This window comes from Podarcis raffonei, chromosome 5, assembly GCF_027172205.1.
Source record: "Podarcis raffonei isolate rPodRaf1 chromosome 5, rPodRaf1.pri, whole genome shotgun sequence".
In the NCBI taxonomy this organism is placed as follows: domain Eukaryota; kingdom Metazoa; phylum Chordata; class Lepidosauria; order Squamata; family Lacertidae; genus Podarcis; species Podarcis raffonei.
Genome location: NC_070606.1, coordinates 85,033,371 through 85,058,256, shown reverse-complemented (window position 1 = coordinate 85,058,256; position 24,886 = coordinate 85,033,371). Strand labels below are relative to the sequence as shown.

At 42.8% G+C, this 24,886-nt stretch overlaps 1 protein-coding gene across 5 annotated transcripts in view; it reads left to right on the top strand.

The window, feature by feature from the left end:
- The first annotated feature begins 638 nt into the window (after window positions 1–638).
- Window positions 639–24,886, top strand: part of ZBBX (zinc finger B-box domain containing) — a 41,695-nt gene continuing 17,447 nt past the window's right edge. Inside the window, exons 1-10 of one of the 5 annotated variants that reach the window (XM_053390447.1) lie at window positions 639–781; window positions 7,377–7,499; window positions 7,844–7,957; window positions 11,435–11,525; window positions 12,408–12,456; window positions 15,453–15,568; window positions 18,015–18,110; window positions 21,889–22,068; window positions 23,614–23,794; window positions 24,224–24,344. In XM_053390447.1, the coding sequence (XP_053246422.1) occupies window positions 7,432–7,499; window positions 7,844–7,957; window positions 11,435–11,525; window positions 12,408–12,456; window positions 15,453–15,568; window positions 18,015–18,110; window positions 21,889–22,068; window positions 23,614–23,794; window positions 24,224–24,344 (1,016 nt within the window). In that variant the 5' untranslated portion in view covers window positions 639–781; window positions 7,377–7,431. Of the gene's footprint in view, window positions 786–1,041; window positions 1,060–7,376; window positions 7,500–7,843; window positions 7,958–11,434; window positions 11,526–12,407; window positions 12,457–15,452; window positions 15,569–18,014; window positions 18,111–21,888; window positions 22,069–23,613; window positions 23,795–24,223; window positions 24,345–24,886 lie in introns of those variants that run through there. The other 4 variants (XM_053390443.1, XM_053390444.1, XM_053390445.1 and 1 more) reach the window with 4 other exon arrangements.

Below are 24,886 nucleotides of genomic sequence, written 5' to 3'. Positions count from 1 at the left end.
TGGCTTGGGAACCAACAGATCCTGAGTTGATTTCACTGCTGTTGTGCCTTGGCACTGGACCCGACATGGACCCAGTAGCTGCACCAGCAATCTTATGCCCAAATTTGCAGCTGGTGCCTATTGGAAGAGATGGGGTGGAAAGCAGGGGAGTGCATGGTAGGTGGTACCAGGGCCAATGACAGCTGGAACCAACAAATTCTAGCCTTGTCCCCAACTTCCCCCCTGCTTTACAAGGGAAATACTATAAGCAGGAAGGAGCTGGCAGGCAGGTGGGGGCTTACTGGGGGCACACTGAGGTTGGCAGGGCAATGCCCGCCCCTTGCCCTAATGGACCAACTCCCCCTGGGGGGCTCCGGTGCCCTGGGTAACCATGGAGACCAGGGATCTTGTGGATCTGGCAAGGTGGTGGTGAGGTTTGGCCCCCGCCTTAAAGCGAAATATAGAATTCGGATGTTCCAAATGCACCAAAAGCGAACCAAAGCAGGCTCGGAAATGAAAAGCCGGATCATTCCACTCCCCCCTCCCCCCCCGGGCTCATTCTCTGTTCCACCACCCCCCGCTCTGCAGCATGGAACCTTCCGAAGCGCCGGCCGCGGCCACTGCCCCACCCCTGCTTTCCGAAGTGGAACGCGCCGCGTTGACCCGTTGCCATGGAGACCGGCGAGGCCCGGTCCGGCGCGTCGCTCCCGCCCTGCGATAGGAGGGATTCGAGGCGGCTGGTTGGGTGGGAGAGCTGCTCGTGTCGCTGCGGCGCTTAGTTCGCCCCTCTCCCGCGTTGGAGGCAGGTCTTGAGGGGTGGGGTGGGCGAAATGCTGGGCCGAGGGGGCAGCTGAGGGGTGTGGTGTGGTGGTGGGGGGCAAAATGGTTCTGCGGCTGCGTGAGGCGGGGGGAGCCGGCGGCCAAGAAAGGGTTAATTTAAAGGGGCGTCGGGGGTCTCGTCGGATGGGTGGGGCGGGGCAGAGTTGGACTGGTAGAGAACCCGCTCTGCATGCAAAAGCCACCCCCCCATGTCCCTTTGCATGCAGAGCCTCAAATCCTGGAGAGCTGCTGCCAGTCCGTGTAAGCAATACTGAGCTAGATGACGTGATGCCTTGATTTGGGATTTTTTTCCTTTTCTTTTTCAAGGCAGCTCCCCTGAATTTACAGGGCTTCCTGCTGAAGGGCCAAACATGAAATACCTTCAGCCTAAAAACCCTGTGGGTAGGAACTAGAAAGCTTCACTTGCTACATTTCTGCAATTGGTGAATCCCACCCATGGGCGCAGCCAGATTTTTGTTAGGGTGGGTGCAGGACTTTGTGGGTGGGGGAAGTGCAGAACTGCCGTGATTGTCAATTAGTTAAGTATTTCTATTGTTTTACTTGAACTAGGGTTGCAGCTGCCCCCCCCCCTTGATTACGCCCATCATCCCAGCCCTGAAGGGTGGGTGCTGTTAGGCTGCCACCTTTCTTTCTCCTTCCCTCCCCAAGCTGGGCCTTTGGAATGGAACAGCTGCAAATCAGACGGAAACCCAGTGGGTGAAGCTGGGGGGGGGGGTCTGGGGGGCTTTCCTTGTTGAATTTCTGCCTGCTGCAAATCCACCCTGAGGGAAAAATAAGGTGGTGAATTCTGGTGGCAAATGGGTGAGGTGCGGGCATAGATGAAAAGTTAACTTTCAATAGCGGCTCTGGGAGATAACTTGCAGTGGGGTTGTTAAGTAGGTGGCGGGGTTAGGATTTGCAAGCAGCAAAGTGATCCTAGATGCATAAGAAGCTGTTCAATACCAGGCTAGGCACTCTTTGCCTATGGTCTAGCATTGTCTGCTCTGACTGGCAGCCTCTGGCAGAGAAGGATGTTTCTCTTCAAATGCCGCCTAATTCCTTTAATTGGAGATAACCAGAAATTTATTTATTTATAAGATCTGAGGTGCGCAAGGCATCGTACATGTTTTTTCCTTCCTCATATTATCCTTACAGCAACCCTGCGAGGTGGGTTAGGGTAAGAAACTGTGACTGGCTCAATGTCACCCAATGAGCTTTCAACTGAGTCTTCCCTCTCTCTGCCCTAGTCTCAATCACACTTGCTGACTTTCTTCTGCATGCAAAAGATGTGCTCTGGCCCTTCTTTCATTTGCACATTCATTAAAACTTACAGTTCAGTCCGTCCTGAATGCTTATGAAGGGTAGCAACAATACATTGTTAAATGTTTCTAAAAGTATGAAATATATAGCAAATCATAATCTCCCCAAAGAGCTTCAAAAAGCTCAGTATTGGTGTGGTTGGAATTGTGATCTTTTTCATACATGGACCAGTTGGATAAAAGAATGCCTAATAACAGAATGTTCCACTCTTGTAGAATACAGTCGTACCTTGTTTTGCAACCAGGATCCGTTCCGGAGCCCCGAACCCTAGATGAAAAGGATGCACAACAAAGCGCCGCTCTGCGCACACGCGTGGAGTGGTTTGTGCTTCTGCACATAGCACAATTTAGTGCTTCCGCACACGCGCGAGCAGCAAACCTGGAAGTAACCTGTTCCGATACTTCTGGGTTTGCTGCGGACGTTCGATAAAATGGACGCTCGACAAGGCGGACTCAAAACGCAGTGCCACTGTACCTGTGACAAAGCCCAATTGAAACCCTTCTACTCCAGACTCACTCCTATTTCACCACCATGAGCAGTTCTGTCTTTTCTCATGCGTGCTCCCAGCAATTCTGTTTTGCACACAGAAGATGCCTGGTTCAACCCCCAGGTAGGGCTGGATGACAGTCCAATCTGAAATCCTGGAGAGCTGCTGTGTGTGTAGACAATACTGAGGGAGCTGGGCCAGCGGTCTTGTAATTACCGTATTTTTCGCTCTATAAGACGCACCAGACCACAAGACGCACCTAGTTTTTGGAGGAGGAAAACAAGAAAAAAAATATTCTGAATTTCAGAAGCCAGAACAGCAAGAGGGATCGCTGCGCAGTGAAAGCAGCAATCCCTCTTGCTGTTCTGGCTTCTGGGATAGCTGCGCAGCCTGCATTCGCTCCATAAGACGCACAAACATTTCCCCTTTTTAGGAGGAAAAAAGTGAGTCTTATAGAGCAAAAAATACGGTATATGTGTTCTTAACTGGCAGAAAACCCAAATGTACCTAGCTCTCTCCACATTGTCACATTTGTGTAGGGCACAGAATGAACATACAAAGCTGCATTTTATTGGGTTGGCCCATCCAACCCAATATGTTAATTCTCCAAGGGTTTCCGCTACCTGTATGCTGCCTGTGCTTTGTGGCAGGATATGCTGGGAATATAACATGAAGAGCATTTGTATGTAAAGAATATAGAGCACAGAACTGCAGCCCCCCTGCAGTGTTGCCATATGCTGCTGCTGAGTCTAATGTTGCCATTTGGGAGGGGCTTAATTGACTGTTGCTTGCAAGAAAGGCAGATGTGTGCCAGGTTACTGCTCTGTCTGTCTTTCTTTCATAGACTTATTTCTATGTGCTTTTAAGATGGTAACGCAAGCCTTTAGATCTTTTGACTTGTTCCACCTAACACTCCCCTTCTGTACCCGCTTACCAACTTTTTATTTTATTTTACAGAATTTTTCCCCTAGTTGCCTTCTTCAGATGTTTGATTTGCTGACATTAGCAGACGATGATAATAATTGTCTCCATCTTTTAACCGTTGCTTATTTATGTTGCTGATCAAGCTGCTGTAAAGGTGCAGATGAAGTTCAGGGTATTTTAGTTGACAAACCAATGTATGCCTCAACACCTCGGCTGAATTCTTCTTCTTGCTTAAAACTTTATTTTTCAGTTTCTGATAAGACTTGTAAGCAACAACTCCTAGCTTGCTTCCCACTTGCAGAATACTAACCTTAATTTATAAGACGCTAGTGGTAAGCCTCCGTTCTTAAATGGTAATATGTGAATTATGTATATAGATCATGCAAATTGTTCACTCAAATCTTTTGGTCACTTAAGTATTGCGGAAGTTTTTGGAGATTTTCCGTTATGTATATCCCACTTTTCTTAAACAATTCAAAGTAGCTCAAAAGCAAGCTTAGTAAAAAAAGAACAAATAAATACATAGTATAATAAGAATTACACATCAGCAGAGAGAAGAAAAATGAAATCGACAGACTATTATCCAGCCAATATACCCACAGAAAAGCAGGGAAGAATCCATATCAGAAAGAAGACAGAAAAGAGGGCCACCTAACCATTCTCCGGGACGCGGGTGGCGCTGTGGGTAAAAGCCTCAGCGCCTAGGGCTTGCTGATCGAAAGGTCGGCGGTTCGAATCCCCGCGGCGGGGTGCGCTCCCGTTGTTCGGTCCCAGCGCCTGCCAACCTAGCAGTTCGAAAGCACTCCCGGGTGCAAGTAGATAAATAGGGACTGCTTACTAGCAGGAAGGTAAACGGCGTTTCTGTGTGCGGCTCTGGCTCGCCAGAGCAGCGATGTCACGCTGGCCACGTGACCCGGAAGTGTCTCCGGACAGCGCTGGCCCCTGGCCTCTTGAGTGAGATGGGCGCACAACCCTAGGGTCTGTCAAGACTGGCCCGTACGGGCAGGGGTACCTTTACCTTTTAACCATTCTCCAAAATCTCCTTAGAGAGCCAGGTTTTAAAGCTTCTGAAGGCAGCTCTTGGGCCAGGTGAGCATCCTTGGGGAGTTCCAAGGGATGAAACAGGGATCTGCTAGTAGACACCTATTAAAAAGTAGGGCCTTTGATGCGGAAGGGAATGAGTAAGAATAGGGGTTCTTTTTTTTTTACATTTGTAAAAAGGACCCCTGACCATTAACTCCAGTTGTGACCGACTCTGGGGTTGCGGCGCTCATCTCGCTTTATTGGCCGAGGGAGCCGGCGTACAGCTTCTGGCGAACCACAGCAGCGCACGGAAACACCGTTTACCTTCCCGCCGGAGTGGTACCTATTTATCTACTTGCACTTTGACGTGCTTTCGAACTGCTAGGTTGGCAGCAGCAGGGACCAAGCAACGGGAGCTCACCCCATCATTCGAACCGCCGACCTTCTGAGCGGCAAGCCCTAGGCTCTGTGGTTTAACCCACAGCGCCACCCACGTCCCATTTTACATTTGTAGTTTTGTACAAAAGAAACAGTTTCAAAGTGACTTAACCACATGAAGCACTACAAATAAAACAAAACCAGATAATTTTAAACACCAAAATCCATACTATGCTCACCCAGTAACATATTCATAAGGACAAGTCCTACCACTAAATGGTGATCATCACTATAGGGGCCAATATTACCATTTATTCTACATATTTAATTCCTACACCTCTAGTTCTGTTTACTATATAAACTTAATCTAGTTGGATTAAATTACTCTAGTTTTTTTAAAAAAATATATATCTTCGTCATGTGTATCCTGTACTCGTTTCTAGTGCCGTATAGCTATTTTATTTATTTAAAATATATTTAGACATCTCTTCATTGTAGAGCGATTTCACAGCAGGGTACAATTTAAGTAATAACTGACGTGTACGTAAAGTAGGGTCGCCATACTTCTGGGATTGCGATGATGGAATCGGCAAAATGTCCGGGTTTTGGAAACGTTCCCCCCCCCCATCTCAGTAACTTTCTTTGAGCGATTCCCCCCCCCCCGCCAAGAAAAAAAATCTCAACAATTTTTTGTCTCGATTTTCACTTCTTGAAATATGGCAACCCTAATGTAAAAGCAATGGCATATTAAGGAGAGAGAAATTAAGAGCCGCATCAAAATGTAACCAACCAGGAAGATGGCGCCGGTTCCATGGGTGATTCTGAGTCAACTCCTTGGGACAGTTTATTGTTGTACATTGTTTCTAAATTTAGTGTTGTATGTTGTTTTAATTGTCTGTTTTAACCATATTTGCACAGCAGTTTTTTAAATTGTGAGTGTCCTCTATTTAAGAGGCTTCTACTCTGTAGCCTCTTATAGTTGTTTTATCTGCAAGTCTTTTAGTTCTTATGCTCTTACAGTTGTTTTAACTGCATGTCTTTGTTGGTTTTTAGCTCTTATCTGTTTTAATTATTAGTTTTTTTATCCACCCATTATCTGTGTTTAATCTTGTATTTTATTCGGACGTTTTATGCCTGTTTCCTTGTCCTCATTTGACTTAACAATTATCGGTCAAAAAATCCAAACTGCTATTTTATCTATATGCTTTTTTTAATCCTGGTCTGTGACCGTAATAAAGTTCATTCATTCATGTAACCAACCAATCTTTCAAAGGCCTGTGTGAGCGACAAAGTCTTTAACTGGTATTGGAAATTCAACAGTGTTGGCAGCTTCCATGAATGTGGAATTCCATGAGTCCTGCCCTAGCCGTAATGACAAGGTTCTGCTTCCACTGTCAGAGGCAGCCGGTATTCCAGTTGCTGGGAACCACAAATGGAGAGATTGCTGTTGCATCTAGGTCCTGCCTTGGGGCTTCCCATAGGCATCTAGCTGGCCACTGAGGAGGGGATGTTAGACTAGGATGGGCTTTTCGCTCGATCCAGCAAGGCTCTTCTGATGTTCTTGTGAGAGTGATTAACAGAATTATGCTTTCTCATATAGTAAAGGTAAAAGTAAAGGTACTCCTGACCATGAGGTCCAGTCGCAGACAACTCTGGGGTTGCGGTGCTCATCTCGTTCTATAGGATGAGGGAGCCAGCGTTTGTCTGCAGACAGGTTCCGGGTCATGTGGCTAGCATGACTTAAGTCGCTTCTGGCGAACCAGAGCAGCGCACGGAAACACCATTTACCTTCCTGTCAGAGCGGTACCTATTTATCTACTTGCACTTGACGTGCTTTCGAACTGCTAGGTGGGAAGGAGCAGGGACCGAACAACGGGAGCTCACCCCGTCGCGGGGATTCGAACCGCCAACCTTCTGATTGGCAAGCCCTAGGCTCAGTGGTTTAGACCACAGCACCACCCGTGTCCCTTGCGCCACCCACGTCCCTTTTCTCATATAGTAAGCACCCCCCAAATTCTGTAACAGTAACCGTGTTGCATCTGCTGCAGCAAAAAAGCATTAGAACAGTACCTTAACAAAAATTATATTTTTTTAAATTTTATTTTAAAATGATTTAGCATGTGTGGCATAACCCAGCTTTGTCCAGTTTGTCATATGCACAGGCTTAGTGGGGCTTTCTTATGGGTAAACACACATTGAATTAGCCTGTGCCTGCAATTCCCTGAACGCTTGTTTGGGAGAAAGCACTACTGAATTCATTGGGATCTACACCCAAGTAAAGCCGATTTTAGCATGTTGCTGCATCATAGTTGCTATAGGGCACTCTGTTCTTCGTGTGCCAAAATGAGTGATTGGCTTTCCTATTTCCCTTTTTAAAAATATAGTTGGAATTGGCAACAGGTTATGGATATTGCCTTTATTTATTTATTTTTTCATTTCTGAGCAGATATCAAGTCTGTACAACTTGTTGTATTGCTGTAACTGTTTGACAATTGGCAATCATGAGCGTCAATGACTTTGTGATTCTTCCTGGTTCAAAAACTGGAGTCTCTGTAAAACTGAAAGCAAAGTAAGTTCATTTCCTGTAACTGTCTCGTGTGCTTCGATAATCTATTGGCTTTTTATGTGCACCACGAAAGCAAGCTATTCATAACTATGAACAGAACAATCATCTGCATGATGAGTTCAATGGCGGTGGTGTTATTTTTACACACCTAGTTATGTATGTATAGGATTGCAGCCTATGGCTACTGTCATAAAATAATTTGCTTGGGAGTTACTTCTGTTGAAACATAGGGAATTTGCTTCCAAGTAAATGGGTTTAAAATTGCTTGTTTCTGAACCATGCTGATCATATTGTATACAGGAGGAGGAAAATCTGAATTTGGTGTTTGAACTTAAATCTCTCTTCAGAAGTATACGAGAGCTGCAGTTGGAGAAGGTTCAGCTGGAACTTGAAAATAAAGAGATGGAAAAGACACTTCAGCAGCTACAATCAAACATGAGCAGAGAAAAACAAGAGAGAGAGTAGGTGAAATTTAATGATTTGAAATTAAGAGTGATGATTCTAGTGAACCCCTGCTCCCCCGACCCCAACCCCCCACTTTTGGGGACTGGGTTGAGTTGTATTCCTCAAGAGTTCTTTCTTTAGTTATTATTTAATTTCAAACTCCACCTTTCTGCTGTTTGCACCTGAAGTGTCTTTCAGTGCAAGAAATCTACACAGGAAAAGATATCACCATCTTAAAATACATAACATAACTTTTAAAAAATGGAGCAGGTAAATAAGATCTTTTGAAACAAACAGCAGCCAATTAAAATTGCCAACCTCCCCATTTTCAGTTGGATAACAGCTGTAAGATTTCACATTGCTTTTGTGCTTTTCCTTTTTTTAAAAAAACAACCAATAGCTTGTGGCATGGTTTCCCCCTGACACTTATGTGCACTCCCCAGGGGTACTCTATGCTCAGCTGGAAGAAGTCTAAGTGAAAACTTCCAATTGTTCCTCATCTGGCCGTAGGGGCAAAGTAGATTTTAAACTGAAAAGTGGCTTGCCTATTCATCTGTGCTAGCAGCAGATGTAGAAGCATCAAGATAACCCCCAACTATGTATCTGCTTCTGCCCTGTGCTGGCACATTGCTTTGTAGAATTGCAGCCTTTGTCTTTTGCTGCTGTTGGGATTTTGATACCAGAATTCAATTTCAATCCCCGCTCTCACCCAGTGAACTCTGTTTGGTATTCTTTCAGGGTGCTTCATTGTTCATGAAACGGTCATTATCTTTTAATAGAATCTCAATTCTATATGAGTTTTAAGTGCATATGCATGCATTTACAAAAAAACACAAGGAAGTTGTAATTGTTCTGTATTTGATAGAATCCATTTAGGAAGTCAAAATGTTCTGCAGACAAAGCACAACGCTGAATATCTGTAACTCTTCTCTTCAATTCCGAGAGCCACTTTTATTAACCTCTCTGTATCTGTTTCTCTTTCTCGGTAATGTGAATAATAATGCTAACTTTCCTCTCTCAGAAGAGCTTTGCAAGGGTGCAGTCATTAGTGTTCTGCTGCGCTTAACAAGATATATGGTTCTGTTTAAGTGTTAAGTGTTGCTAATTGCCTTGGATCATAATCATTAATTTCTGCATCCTTTCTCAGAACATTTAATGCTGGATTCTAGCTAGGAGAAGCTCATTTTTTAAAAGCAATGGCACTTCATTTTTTAGTTCATAATAATTTGTTTTGCTGTTCATTTGCAAAGGAGCAAAATAGTACTGGAACTGGAAGCAACTAATATTCTCTAAATGGGATTTTTCCCAGTACAGTCATACCTCGGGTTGAATGTGCTTCAGGTTGAGCGCTTCCGGATTTCGCTGCTCGCGCATGCGCAGACGCTCAAAATGGCATCATGCGCGGAAGCGGCAAAACGCGACCCGCAGTCGTGTCTTACGTTCTGTTCAGGATGCGAACGGGGCTCCGGAACGGATCCCGTTCGCATTCCGAGGTACCACTGTATGTTAACAGTGTATTGAAAGTTGGGAAATGCTAGGTTTAAGAATCCTGTAATTTGCAGTGGATGTGAGGGAACATGGTCAGGAAATCATGACTAGCTGGGGGAGAAAGGCTTCCGTAATGCATAAAGCCACCTAGTTTAGTAATATCAAAGGCTTGAACCCAAGGTCTTCTTGATTCATACCTTATTCAACCTTATAGTCATAGTCACCATGCTACATCTAGGAATATCAGATAATTCTAACAAAATTCAGGAACAGAAATGGCTGGTGTTCATTTAGTTGTCCCATCTTCAGAATGGAGACCAATCCATTCTGAATGCATTCCTCCCCCTTTTGCATTACATTTTTTTCCTGCATTGAAATGAATGGGGTGAACTAACATAATGACAACGTAGTTTTGCCAGTGTGCAGCAAGACAGATAATGTAGTTTTTGGTGGAACTGCAATAGAACAGAAAAAGTGCTCCATGTGATGAGTACAGGGCAGAACAGAAAAGAATGCCTTCGTACATCCTTAGCTATACCCAGTGCTTTTTCCCCCTAATTTTTTTTAAAAGGGTACAGTGGTACCTCGGGTTAAAGCCGCTTCAGGTTACAGACGCTTCAGGCGGTGAACAATTATGTATTGTTTGTGTTCTTAAAAACAACAATGTGAATGGATACAGATTACATTTGCTTGGCTGATTTCTGTGGCTGACCACAGATGAACATGTGAGCTGCAGAAATTTGCTCTTCCTTTTCTGTTTTTGTTTTAATTATCTGACACCCTTTGATGAAGCAGCAGGCCCATCTCCCTCTCCAGCCCTTCCTTAAACAGAAAAACCTTCACTGAACCAATGGTTGGTGCTGCTTTAATTGTGAGGAGAAGCCGAGGCCTCGGCATGGCTGCAAATGGATGAATTTGCTCCCAGTCCCTTCATGCTGGTATTGGGAGGATAGGGTAACATCCTTTGCCCTGTCAGGCATGATGAAAGTCACATGAGGGGAAGTGGGGTCACCTTGCAAGTCCTAATCGTTTAGGTGCATCACTGTTTCCTGCCCGGAGGGTGAAGACTTAAAGCTTCCTATGCATGTAGAGCAGGCTTCCTCAACCTTGGCCCTCCAGATGTTTTTGGCCTACAACTCCCATCATCCCTAGCTGGCATGACCAGTGGTCAAGGATGATGGGAATCGTAGTCTCAAAACTTGGAGGGCCAAGTTTGAGGAAGCCTGGTGTAGAGTAAAACTGGCCCACCTTCCTTTCCTGGGACTGCATCCCAGTGGTGAGAAGGGAAAATGGGCGGGACAACAGATGTGAGTCTTACCTTTGTACAATGGACTTTGTTTGAGTTATGGACAGCTGTATTTTTACACACCTCCCTCCAGGCAAGCAAGAGGATTATTGCAGTTCAATGGCACATTCTGGTAAAGCAAAAGCACTTCAGGGGTGTCATGGAAGCAGGACCAGGGTGAGGTATGGCATGGGGAGAGGCCCAGAGGGCAGCTAGGGAGGCCTGGAGGGCAGCATTCAGCCCCTTAGGCCTGAGTTTCTGCATTCCAGTTGTGGAGACTCCCTGCATAGTATAATAATATTAATTGCACTCCACTCTCCCTCTTGTGATTTTCATTATGTGAACAAAGAATGCCGGAATAGGTCTTCTTTTTTATTGATGTTATTCCTATTATTCAAAAATAGCATAGCAGCCAGCTAAGACAGACACACTCATTTTAATTAATACATGAGCAGTAATAACAATAATGAATGCAGCAGCAGGCCATACTAATGGGCCACGAAGGCCTCAGTTGTGCCAAAAGCACATTACAGCTGGTGTTTGTCAGATTTATATTCCAAAGGTAAAGAATCTAGGAAACCACCCCCTCCAACAATACTTCTGTTTCCCAGTTTTTAGAAGTTTACCTTTGGTATTGGCAGGGTAGGGGGAAAGGAGAGCAGTAAAAATTCCTCTTCTTAATCTGAAAACATGTACAAATGCAGTTTTGGAACTTTTATAGACGAGCAAGTGGATATCGCTGGAAATCAGGCCAAGCTGGCCTGGGCATGCAGCCCCAACTGTTGTTGCAGAACAAAGAGAATGTTGGAAAGGTAAGACTCTCACTAGAATCCCAATAAGGTAGGCTTATTGTAACTTAGGGCTTTGTTCAAAAGGTTGCTAACTCTGCAAAGCCATTAATTGAACCGTTTTCCTCATCTCTGTTGCACCACCTTTAAAGGAAATGGAGAAGGGCGATGTTTTTTCCTTCTCCTATGAAGAAGTTTGCTTTGAATATTGCAGAAACCACCTAAAAATGACCCATTAGCTTGTAGCTTCATTGAATTTCAGGGTTGCAACAGATTGAAGTTATTTTCACCGATGAGAAACACTTCAGAATTATTATGCCTTTATTCCACGTTATGCTTTCTTGTTCCTGGGTATGTTTTCATTGTTCATTTTATTTTTCTTTCTTTCTTGCTGTTCTGCCAGTGTTTTTCTGTCCACCAGCTGCTGCTGCAATTGCACGATGATAGAAAAAAGGTTTTCAAAGTTGTTACGAATGCAAGGCTAGCAGTGGGGCGGGGGGGGGGGAATAAGACACTGTATTTGCAGTTATTGATGTACTTGATAGTATTTTCCAGCCCTCCTAGGCTGATTCATATGGCGACTTTTGAGGATTTAAAAAAAACAACATTCTGGGTAGTATTTTTTTTTAATCAACCAGCACTGAATGTGAATCAACCTTTTGGAGAAGCAATCTTCTGAGCACGGTTGTGCATCCAGATTCTGATTTTCTGGGCCTCATTGTAAAATGCTTCAAAACTGTCTGTTGCATGATGTGGAAATAAGTCTGACTACTTGGACAACTATATTCCACATGCATGCTAACATGAGATGAATAGAAAACAGTCAGTGTGACCAAAAATGACATTAAAATCAGCCCAGATTTTAAATCATGTCTAACATAGCTCTTTGCTTTTTATTTTAACTAGGTTTCATCAGGCAAGATAAAACTAAGGATACTCAAAGAACAAATTCCAGGTAAAAGGATGCTAGTGTTGGAAAAACTGTTATAGGAATATAGATAACTGCCTTGTACCAAGTCAGACCATTGGTCCATTTAACTCAGTATAGTCAACACTGTGTGGCAACACTGTCTGGCTCTATAATAATAATAATAATAATAATAATAATAATAATAATAATAATAATAATAATTTATTATTTATACCCTGCCCATCTAGCTGGGTTTCCCCAGTCACTCTGAGCGGCTCCCAACAGAATTAATGATGATAATAATAATAATAATGAAGTGATAAAACATCATCCATTAAAAGCTTCCCTAAACAAGGCTGCCTTCTGATGTCTTCTAAAAGTCAGATAGTTGTTTATTTCTTTGACATCTGATGGGAGGGCGTTCCACAGGGTGGGTGCCACTACTGAGAAGGCCCTCTGCCTGGTTCCCTGTAACCTCACTTCTCGCAGTGAAGGAACTACCAGAAGGCCTTCAGAGCTGGACTTCAGTGTCTGGGCTGAACGATGGGGGTGGAGACGCTCCTTCCGGTATACTGTGCCGAAATCGTTTAGGGCTTTAAAGGTCAGCACCAACACTTTGAATTGTGTTTGGAAACATACTGAGAGCCAATGTAGGTCTTTCAAGACTGGTGTTATATGGTCTCGGCGGCCACCCCCAGTCACCAGTCTCACTGCCACATTCTGGATTAGTTGTAGTTTCCGGGTCACCTTCAAAGGTCGCCGCACATAGAGCGCATTGCAGTAGTCCAAGCGGGAGATAACCAGAGCATGCACTACTTTGGCGAGACAGTCTGTGGGTAGGTAAAACAAAATTTAAAAATTCCTTCCAGTAGCACCTTACATGCACACGAAAGCTCATACCAATAACAAACTTAGTTGGTCTCTAAGGTGCTACTGGAAGGAATTTTTAAATTTCGTTTCGACTATGGCATACCAACACGGCTACCTACCTGTAACTAAAACTGTGGTTAGGTAGTGTCTCAGCCTGCATACCAGATGGAGCTGGACACAGAATTGACCTGCACCTTCATGGACAGCTGTGAGTCCAAAATGACTCTCCTGGGTTTGGGGCAGGAGTCCTTCTCAGCCCTAACTGAGACCTGTGACACTTTGCATGAAAAACAGCTGCCTTACTACTGAGCTATGATCTTTCCCCAGGGTTTGCATTATACCTTGTAATCAAGTTACATTGAAAACTTCAGCTAATGGTTAGACCTTGACAAAATACTTACTTTTGAAAAGTGGCTACCCATTTAAATAAATAAATAAATAAATAAATAAATAAATAAATAAATTGAGCTTTGGGGGAACTTTTGGTCAGTATCTGTGGAATTCAGTTTTAAGGATTAACACGAGACTCTGGAATACAGGAGAAGTATCCTCCTCCAATCTTGATAATCGGCCCATTGACCTACTGCCCAAATAAACCTAGCAAGTTGCATAAGCCATAAGGAATACGCTGAAAAAAATCTTATTATAAATTGAGGTACATCAGATATTTTTAGAACTTTCAGTGCCTCAGACTATTTTGAAGTCTTGTTATAATTATAACACACTTGCAGCCATATAGTTGCCTTCCTGACATCAGCATTGCTAGAGCTTTAGTCAGTGTTGTTTGTCATTCCCCGAGTTCACGAGGCTTGTTTGATGGCAACAAGAAAACCAAGCCTTTAGTTTCCAAGGCTCAGTTTTGTGGAATACTCTTGCCAATAGAGGTTCAACTGACACCTTCTGTTTCGACTTTTATTTATTTATTTATTTTAAATAATATTTTATTCAGTTTAACAATAGAAAAATAGGACAATAAGATCACAAAAAATATAAAACACAACAATACAAACTTTCACAATACATAAAATACAAACATTTAACAAGAGAAAAAAAGAACAATCAACACACAAACAATAAAATAAGAAAAACACAAATCACTCTTTTCTAATTATTCATCTTCAATTAACTTATTTTCCTGACTTCCTCATGCCTCCCTTTTTATATCCCTTTTTAACAATTAGTTCAGCAAATTCGTATCCTACTACTTTATCCTTATATATTTTACCTCCCAAATTTCAAATTTTTATCTCTTATTACTCTTATTTTAAACATTCACAGAAAAAAATTCTATTCTGTCAGGCTCATGCAGGCAGTTGCGAATATATCTTTCAACAATAGTTTGTTGGTTTTCGAACTTAAAATGTTTATATGGCTGTTTGGTTTTACATAAACAGTGGTACCTCGGAAGTCAAACGGAATCCGTTGCGGTAGTCCGTTTGACTTCCAAAACGTTTGGAAACCAAGGTGCGGCTTCCGATTGGCTGCGGGAAGCTCCTGCAGCCAATTGGAAGCTGCGTCAGATGTTCGGGTTCCAAAGAACATTCGCAAACTGGAATACTCACTTCCGGGTTTGCAGCGTTCGGGAGCCAAAACGTTCGACTCGCAAGGCATTTGGGATCCAATGTACGACTGTATACTGCTGTAAACCGCTCTGATACTTTTTATGAGTAGTGATCAATAAATATTTTTATAAATAAGGCAAGCGTACCTGGATGGCGTGGGGGCAGGGCATCAGTGTGGTTAGGGCTGTATGGATGCAATGGGGCAGCCAATTTGATGCATGGCCCCAACCTCACCACCATCCAGGGAAGCTTTAGTGACACCCGAGTCAGGAGAGCAGATCTAAGGGTCTCTTTTACCACACCAGCCATTATTGTTAAAATGAGTTGCAGTTAAGTAATAAAATTGTAGCCTGAAGTCTTTGCCTGGGATGCTTTTATCTGAACACAAACAAGCTCTTGCCTTGTTACTTCATTTTTATCTAGTGATCTAACAGTATCCTATAAACCTGTGGGTTTTAATTCTCTGAGTCCACATGTGCACTGTGGTTTGTCCAGATGCTTCCACCTCTCATCCAGAGCATTCCCCATCGGTGCCTCGTTTTAATCCACGCTCTGTACAGTTTATGGCTTAAAGCAACAACAGCAACAATGCTCTACTACATTTTGCAGCTCCAGAGCCAGCTAAGCAGCCGCTTGCAAGTAAAGTAGCAAAAGATGCAGCCCCTGAAAAGCCCAAAGTGAAGGGAAAGGCATGTGGGCAGTGTGAGACAAAGACTGCGCTCTTGGTAAGTAGGTGAAAGAAAGGAAGAATAGCCGCACTTGTTAGTTCAGTGTACTCTTGAAATATTTTAAAAATATTTTTAAAATATTTCTCCGTGATGGGGTTTTGTTTAATGCCTATGAAGGCTAGTAAGTACCCCTGTATTGGACTTTCTTAAAATATTGTTTTACACTATCTGAAATTGAGCATAAAAATAAATAAAAAATAAAAAATTGCCCAGTAGCACCTTATAGACCAACTAAGTTTGTTCTGGTATAAGCTTTCGTGTGCACGCACACTTCTTCAGGTCTTTTTTATTTTTATTTCCACTGCGTCAGACCAACACAGTTACCTACCTGAATCTGAAATTGAGCATGTTGGTGATTGAGCAGATTGGCAAATTGGGCCAAAAATATGACACAAGAAACTTTTGCTGAAGTTACTGCTCCGCGTACTATGCTTCGTTTGTAAAATGATTTGCACATTTCATGTTTTTTTTTAAAGAATAAAACACTATCACCGTTTGCATTTCAGACTAACCCCTTCATAAAGAGGAGGTTAAAATACCTGTCCTATATTGTTCAGACGATTCAGACATTATTCTACAATCTCCCTCTCTACCCCCTCACCCCAGTAATTCATACTAAACTTTGTTCATATCTGTTTCCTGTTTTGCTTCCTTAATACCATAGTGGGGCCTGCTAATATAATAGATTTTGCATATAGATCCCATACAGTTGCCTTCTTCCTTGCCCAACCCATCTTCAATAGATCACATAGTTGTGGAATCTATAGAACAGGGACGTCCAACTCCCAACAGCGATCTACTCACAGTATAAAAAAAACTGGCAGTGATCTACCCATTGTCGTTGGAGGGACCAATATAGAACATAGTGATCATTAATAGGAACATGAATTCTGATTTTATCATTTCACCTCATTTTAAGCTCCCCTTCCTGCATAGCATGACTGTGATTAAGTGATATACAAATGGTTGAAATTTAAAGGAAAACATTACAATTGTCGAACTTGTTTTGCTGCTTATGTGAGACACAGTGCTGTGTTCTTTTAGCCTTTTCTGTCAAGCTGTTCAAACCTCCACACTATCGTAAGGTGTATATGGCTTTCCAAAACTTTGAGAGTTACCTGGCTGATCTGGATGCCATCCTGTTGAAAGTAAAGGGTCCTGGCTTCTTCACTATGCCAGCCTTGGAGCTGGTGCAGTGAGCGGGTATTTTTTCCTGCCCATCCTTCCACCTTGGCCTGAGCAGACTGGCAAATTGGGCCAAAAATATGACGCAAGAAACTTTTGCTGAAGTTACTGCTCTGCGTACTGTGCTTTGTTTATAAAATGATTTGCACATTTCAAGGGTTTTTTTAATAATAAAACACTATCACTGTTTGCATTTCAGACTAGCCCCTTCATAAAGAGGAGGTTAAAATACCTGTCCTATAGTGTTCAGACGATTCAGACATCATTCTACAATCTCTCTCTCTACCCCCTCACCCCAGTAATTCATACTATACTGTGTTCATATCTGTTTCCAGTCTTGCTTCCTTAATACCATAGTGGGGCCTGCTAATATAATAGATTTTGCATATAGGTCCCATACAGTTGCCTTCTTCCTTGCTCAACCCATCTTTAATAGATCACATAGTTGTGGAATCTATAGAACAGGGATGCCCAACTCCCAAGTTGGCAGGGCTAAGGGAGCAGTGCTGGCTTTGACTCTCCATCAAGCCCCACCCCCAAGATAGCTTAAAAGTTGAACTTTCATTCAGATCCATGAGACTTGGCTTAGTCATGGCTAACCTGCCCCCTCTGATTTCAACGCGGGATCTGACAAAGGCGATTCCACTGGAAGGGGGCTACTAACTAAGAGTGCTACACCATCAAGAAGGGCTCCACAACTGAGTCCTCCAATGCTCAGACAGTAGGGAGAGAGGCACTCCGGAAAGCAAGTCCCAAATTATTCAGGGCTTTCTAAATTATCCGGCTTCCATGCAGCAAAAGACGCAAGAAGTGCATGTGCTATAAAATGCCTAGAAAGGCCCTTAAGATAATGTTTATAATAAATCAACGGAGAAAACGTTTAATCCCAAGTTCGGTCTGTTTAAAATGTAAGCTTCCCCCAGATAGATGCAGACAATAGCACAATAATTTGTTTAGGTGAGATAGAGTTGTACCTAATTGGGGTGACGTTTTAATTAAAGTGACAGCCTGACTGAACACCAGTTGCAAACTTGAAATCCCACTTCACACTTGTCACTTTCTGCCTTCAGTTTTTAGCTTCCCATCGTGAGCTGTGATGAGACAGTGAAAGCTGTGTTATTAACCTTAGGCTACAATCTTAGATGCACACTTCCCTGGGACTTAGGTCTCACCGAACTCAGTGGGGCTTTCTTCAGATAGACATGCAGAAAGCTTTACTGCTAGTTCATGTTTATGCCTTCATTTTCTTTTTTCCAAGGTGTGCTTAGAGTGCGGAGAAGATTACTGTCCTAGCTGCTTTGCCAGAGTGCACCAGAAGGGGGCACTTAAGCTCCACAGAACTACTTCTTTGCAGGTATGTTGCTTTCAAAAGTTTTTATGTTATGATTGTACAATAATCCTCTTGAAGGAGGCACACATCTCATCGCCATGATTATTATCACAATTCCAGGAGCTCCTTTACTTGTCCCATGTAGAAATCCTTTTGTTGGGATCCTTTTCTGCATTTATTTTTTCCTGCTTTTATTTATTTATTTTACTTATGCTTGCAATGCGATACAATACGATAATCTTTATTGTCATTGTGCCATACAGAACAACGAGATTGAAAAATCTACATAAGACATTCAAAACCCAACAAGCCTGCTATCCCAGCTATCCCAACCTGGTTAGCCCCCTAAAAACTCTGATTCCAGGAGCAACTTTAGTTGCCGTATCTTTTTGCTATGCTGAGGTCATTTTTAATCCTTTAATAGAAACAATTTAATAGAAACAATCCTTTAATAGAAACAATTATAGACCAGTTGAAAACTCAGAAGACAAGACTGGAAATGTGTGACCATAATTTGGTTTTTAAAGGAGGAGATTGACACTTGTCAGGTGATTGACACGTGTCGAAGTGGCTGTAACTGCAGATCAGCAGGCCTTCAGAGAAGCTCTCTGACAACTAGCTGATTCTCAGAGGGAGGCCCTTTGAGTCTTTGTAGAGAGGTGAATGCTCCTAAAACAGAAGCGTTTTTCCTCTCTGCAGAGAAAGCAGTACGTGTGCGAAATGTTGGGGGAGCGCATGAGAATGCACAGTATACTGGGGTGCAACAGTGGGAAAGGAATTTGCCTGCAGACCCTATTTTTGGGGTTCCTGGAGGTATCTGGCTGGCAGCTATGAGGAGGAATATGTTACACTGGATGGGCCTTTGGTCTGATCCAGGGGGGCTCTTGTTTCATCCTTGATTGCCACGGTGTCTCATGCCATTGTTCCACCAAGCATGACTCAAAGCCATCCAGGAATGTGGCTTAACAATGCTTATGATGCGCTGTTGAGTGAAACTGAAACTGTATACATCACAATACAGTCATCAACAGTGGCAGAGACTTTCTCCGAAAGGTGGAGTTGAGAGTTTGTCGTCTGAACCTTAGCAAATAGTATAGGAAATTGGCTTGTCATCTGGTGGAGAAGAGGGACCTGAAATAAGGCTCCATAATAGACGTTAACAAGCTCCTGTACCTGCCGTAAGTTATTCCCCAGTGACCAAAGGCATAGCGTTTGAAGATTTAGTGCATTCAGCACTACAAAACGCAATCTGTTTCCAAATACATGGCATTGCCACAGTTCTGGTGCAGAAATTCTGGGGCATGTAATTGTACAAAGGGGGAAAGAATTGGCAACATTAAAGGGTCGGAAAATAGAAAAGGGAGAATTTGATGTCCTCAAAGTTGTACACAGGGAGGGGACAGGGCCTCTAAAAGGGAAAATGAAAAATGGGGAGGTGGCTTTGTCCTTTGCAGGGAAATAAGGAGAATTAATAACATTTTTTCCATCAACTTTTCTCTTGCCATATGATCTTGCTTTGTGATCTGATTAGGATGCAGTTCCTCGTCCTTCCACGAAATATTTGTAATTGATGTTTCCTCCTTTGCCTTATTTCAGAGTGAAGTTTGCCAACCTTTAATGCAGTCTGATGTTTCTTTTTAAAATAATGATAATAATTATTATAATAACAACAATTATCTGAATGAGCATGAGGGACACTTGCATGGCCTTGAAGTGATGCTTGTAGTTTACTTGCCTTTCTGTTATTTATTGCCAAAAACAAATTCTCAAAGCGTTTGCTACTCTGCTACTCCCAAAGAATAGCTAAGGGTGCCTCCGTGCATGTAGAAAAGAATGAGGACAGATGTGTAAGAGAGAGAGAGAATCTAAAAGTCAGTAGAGTAGAGAAAGTCAGATGCTGAACATAACAGGCAATGCAAAGCAAAGCAATTAGACTGCCTCTCCGTAACATAAAAGAGTATTCACTAATTCCTACAGAAGAGAGAAAGAATTTACACTGTGCGTTACTGGGGCTGTTGATTCTGTTGGAGCATCTGCTTGGAGTACTGCTCTCCAAAGCTTGGAAGAGGAATGATTAGTGGCTCCAGTGCATCATCTGTCACATGGATATGCAATACAATACCCTGTTAACCTGTGGAATTGACTTGAATATTCTCCAGTTGGTTTTTTTTTGAAATAGCCACAAACAATTTTTGTGGATAGATTCACACACACACACGAAACAGCAGCTTGTTGAATATTTGCCTTTTTTATCCTGTTTGTGTCATTGGACTGAATTACACGTGATTTTTCTGATTGTACAGTCTCCTGATAGGGAAGTTGGTATATGTGCCATGGGCTTGTATGATCCCTCCTTCCCGTAATCCAGGGGTCTGCAAACTTTTTCAGCACGGGGCCGGTCCACTGTTTCTCAGACCTTGTGGGGGGCTGGCGATATTTTCAAAAAAATAATGAACGAATTCCTATGCCCCACAAATAACCCAGAGATGCATTTTAAATAAAAGCACACATTCTACTCATGTAAAAACACCCTGATTCTTGGACCATCTGCGGGCCGGATTTAGATGATGATGATGATGGTGATGATAGTAATGGTAGTAGTGATAAAAACAACAATAATAACAATAATAATTTATTGTTTATACCTTGCCCATCTGACTGGGTTTCCCCAGCCACTCTGGGCGGCTTCCAACAAAATATTAAAATACGATAGTCTGTCAAACATTAAAAGCTTCCCTAAAGAGGGCTGCCTTCTAAAAGTCTGGTAGTTGTTTTTCTCTTTGACATCTGGTGGGAGGGAGTTCCACAGGACGCGTGCCACTACCGAGAAGGCCCTCTTGCCTGGTTCCCTGGTTCCCACTTCTAGGCCATGATTGGGCCGGATCCATCCCCCGGGCCTTAGTTTGCCTACCCATTCCTTAAACACTCCCAAGAGTCAGTTAAAAAAGAAAAGAAAAGATCAGCTGAACTTTGCCATTACATTCCTCCAAATTAGGACCAGGAATCGCACATGGAAGCTGGTTTCTAGTCCTGTTTGGGAGAGAGCAAGTGCAAAGATAGTTTTCCAGTTCAGTTGCAACAGAACCAGGAAGTAGCAAATGTGAGTCTGAGCGCATGAAGGGAGGAAGGAGCACATAAAATGCTGTGTTCTCAGTCTTCCAAACCATTGTTTGGAGAACTGGACAGGTTATATGTGAACCAGCCTGTGCATTCTCTGACTGCTGTTTCAGTACTATTTTCTCCCAGTACATGCTTCTGCTGGTAATTTCTACTTCTACACAAACTATTGCTAAATGATAAATCCCTAGTCTTACTAATTCTACCTTGCTTTTCGTCGAGTGATAGCCTAGATGATGTTCCAAAACATTTCATCAATGTGTGGACAGTTGCCTCTTCAATTGTCTACTTCTGATTCTTCTCCACTCGGCTCACTCTTGAAGCAATGGGTGATATTCCTGGGAACAGGGATTTTTTTTGGAAATCTGGAATAGAAGCCTGCAAGTGCAAGAGAAATGCCTAGTTGACTACATCTACTTACAGGAGTTGGGGAACCTTTGGTCATCTAGGTGTTGCTGAGCTGATGCTCCTTTCAGCCCTAGCAAACATGGTCAATGATCAGGGATGATGGGAGTTTGGATACATTTAGATGGCCAAAGATTTCACACACCTGATCTGCTATTTTGTGTACTGCAATGGAAGATCCAGGCAGCAGGCCTGTAGTCTCCTCTTGTTGGTTATGCAAAATATCTGTTTTTGTTTTGAATTTAACATACTTACTTTTTAACTTACTTTTTTTCTGTAGGCAAAAGCACGTATACCAGTAAGGAAATTGGAGGCTGCTCAGCAGTTCCTGAGAACAATAAATCCTGAGGAATCTAATGGCTGCATAAATAATAGACTGAACAAGGAAGTTAATGATATATTAGTGAATACTTCAGACATTCCTTCACCTTTACCAAAAATGCCAGCCTACAATATTGAGGTAATTCAGGAAATTTACCATCTGAAGTGTTGTGTGTTTTAAATTCTACGGAAACTTCTCTTTCAGAATCACAGCAAAAAGCTGGCCTTTTAATTGTTATGGTATGGATGCCATCCAGTCAAAGGAACCGTTTATTAAGGATGTGGTTGATTTTCTAGGCATTTTCAGTCCCAGGAATTGATTCTGGAAATCTTAGGATTCTCTCCTTGGGGGAGAATAAGGGGAGGATTTTTGACCTCTTGAATTGGTCCATTAGTTAGAAAGTTATTTTTTGAAGGGGTATGGCTATATACCTAGATTTCACTTGATGGTTCTAGCGGCCATTGTACACAATTCTTCACTGAGAGAGAGAGTTATTAGAACTTTTTTTCTAGAGGAGGAGCCACCATCCCTGCTTTCCCAGAATGGCTGTACCTTCAGAGCTGAGAGTTTATGCTTGGGTCAGGGTCTGGTCCCACCCCCCGCTCCCTAACCAGCACTTTGATTTTTTTCTCTCTCTGTTCAAGAGTCTTTTGTTTTTCATCTTGCTCAGTCCTGTCCCTTTTAACTAGATGCGGGGACTGAGATTTTGTTACAAGTCAAGGGAACCCCAAAACACTTTGGTTGATTCTTTGCCTTATATTGCATGTCACACCTCCTGGGCAGTGTTCTGTGTTTTTTTGGCTGCTAATTCTTTCCATAGTTTTTCTTAAAATTAAGGGGGTGGATGAGTGGGAATATTCTGTAGCTGCCAGTCGATCTGGATGGCAGGGGACAGCTCTTCCACAAGAAAAAATCTAGTGACTAGGAGGTACCATCCCCAATATTGCACAGTGCCATCCAGAAGCAACAGAAGTTAACTCAGTAAGAAAAGTCCATTTCCCCTCTGTTTCCAAGTATTTCACTAGATTTGAGTATGCATAACTGTACTGGATTAGGGCCATTGTGGTCATATATAGATTTCCTAATGCGGTATTGAATTGCATTAGTGATAACTTGGTCCGTTTTGAAGCTTACCTACTAGGCTTACTCCACATTAAAGGTAAAGGTAAAGGTAAAGGTAAAGGGACCCCTGACCATTAGGTCCAGTCGTGGCCGACTCTGGGGTTGCGGCGCTCATCTCGCTTTATTGGCTGAGGGAGCCGGCATACAGCTTCCGGGTCATGTGGCCAGCATGACCAAGCTGCTTCTGGCGAACCAGAGCAGCACACAGAAACACCATTTACCTTCCCGCCGGAGCGGTACCTATTTATCTACTTGCACTTTGACGTTCTTTCGAACTGCTAGGTTGGCAGGAGCAGGGACCGAGCAACGGGAGCTCACCCCGTTGTGGGGATTCAAACTGCCAACCTTCTGATCGGCAAGTCCTAGGCTCTGTGGTTTAACCCACAGCGCCACCCGTGTCCCTGTTACTCTATTCTAAATACCTGATTTCCTTAAATTCAGGAAGCTTTATATACTCCAAGCGTTTGGTATAAAAGAGGTTTGTGACCGACTGACATACTGGGATGTATCAGAAATGGGTGAATTTTGGTTAACCCAGATTAATTCTCGAAATTGATTCAGGAAGCGTCTACAGAACCTTCTGCGGAGGATAGGCCTGAGAGCCAGAGTGGTGGGTCTTTACTGCATGGTGTGTTTGACGAAGAAGAATCTGCAAAGTCTTTTCAGGAAGCTCTGAATCAGTGGAGAAGTAGAAATCACTCTCCGAAATCTAAGGAGGAACGCTCCTGTCAGGTTGGACCAGGTACGGATTAATAATTGCTACATAATATTTGGAAAAGAAAGCTGATCTAGCTTACATTCTAAGTATTCCACATGACACAAGGATAGGTCAGTATTTGACTTGTGAATGATGACAGCGATTGTCCAAAAAGTGGGGAAATATTTAAATAAATTCCTGGGCATGAACTCATATAAGGGACACCTCACTGCCCTGATTACTTGTGGGGCTTAGCCTACACATTTGGCTTGCAATTTTCATGCATTGTGCAAGGGCTGCACTAATACGAGTTGCATTTTATGCTATTTAATATTATCAATTCTGAATTATTTTCTTAGTATTGTTAATCCCATTGGTTCTGCCAGAGCTGTAGAGCTACTGTTGGCAAATTAATGTGAGTGATGTCCTAATATGTTTGAATGGTAGCTGATAGTTTTCTCTATATTGTTATAGAAAATACTGGTTCCTGTCAGGTGCAGACAAGCCCTCCAGTTGCGAAGAAAGCTATTGAAATTGAATTCAAGGAAGATGGCTTGAAGTATATGGAAAGATTATTGATTAAGAAGCATAGAAGGTATTCGCCGGATTGCTGCAATACACAAGGGACTTTAATCTAATTGCTTATTCTAAAATAGTGTAATCAAAGTATTCAGGCGGTAATATTGGAAAATACTCCTTCATAGGGAAAGGAGTTGCTGATTTAGAATGTTTATTGGGAATGACTTTATGGATGTCAAGGTAACTTAGGGTATAATGTTACCAATAATTCTGAAAGTGTTGAAAGTGAAAGTGTTGTGAAGGGTTGCAATTTTTTTAATTGAACTTGATTTATCTCAGTAGATGCTGGCCCACTCTGCACGTAGTGCTAAGCCAAACCATGGCTTTCTACAAGCAGAAGTGTGTGGTTCCCTCGAGAGGAAATCACATCCCCTTTGCACCTCCTCTGATCCTGCTGCTGCTGCTGCACTACCAGGGCTAAACCATGGTTTGGCTTAGCATGTCATCGAAACCCGGGCAGGTTATTTGTCACACACCAGACGAATCGGGAGCTGAAACCAAGGTTTGTTCTTGGTTTTCATCTTGTGATTTGTCCAAAGGAGATAAACCATGAAGTCT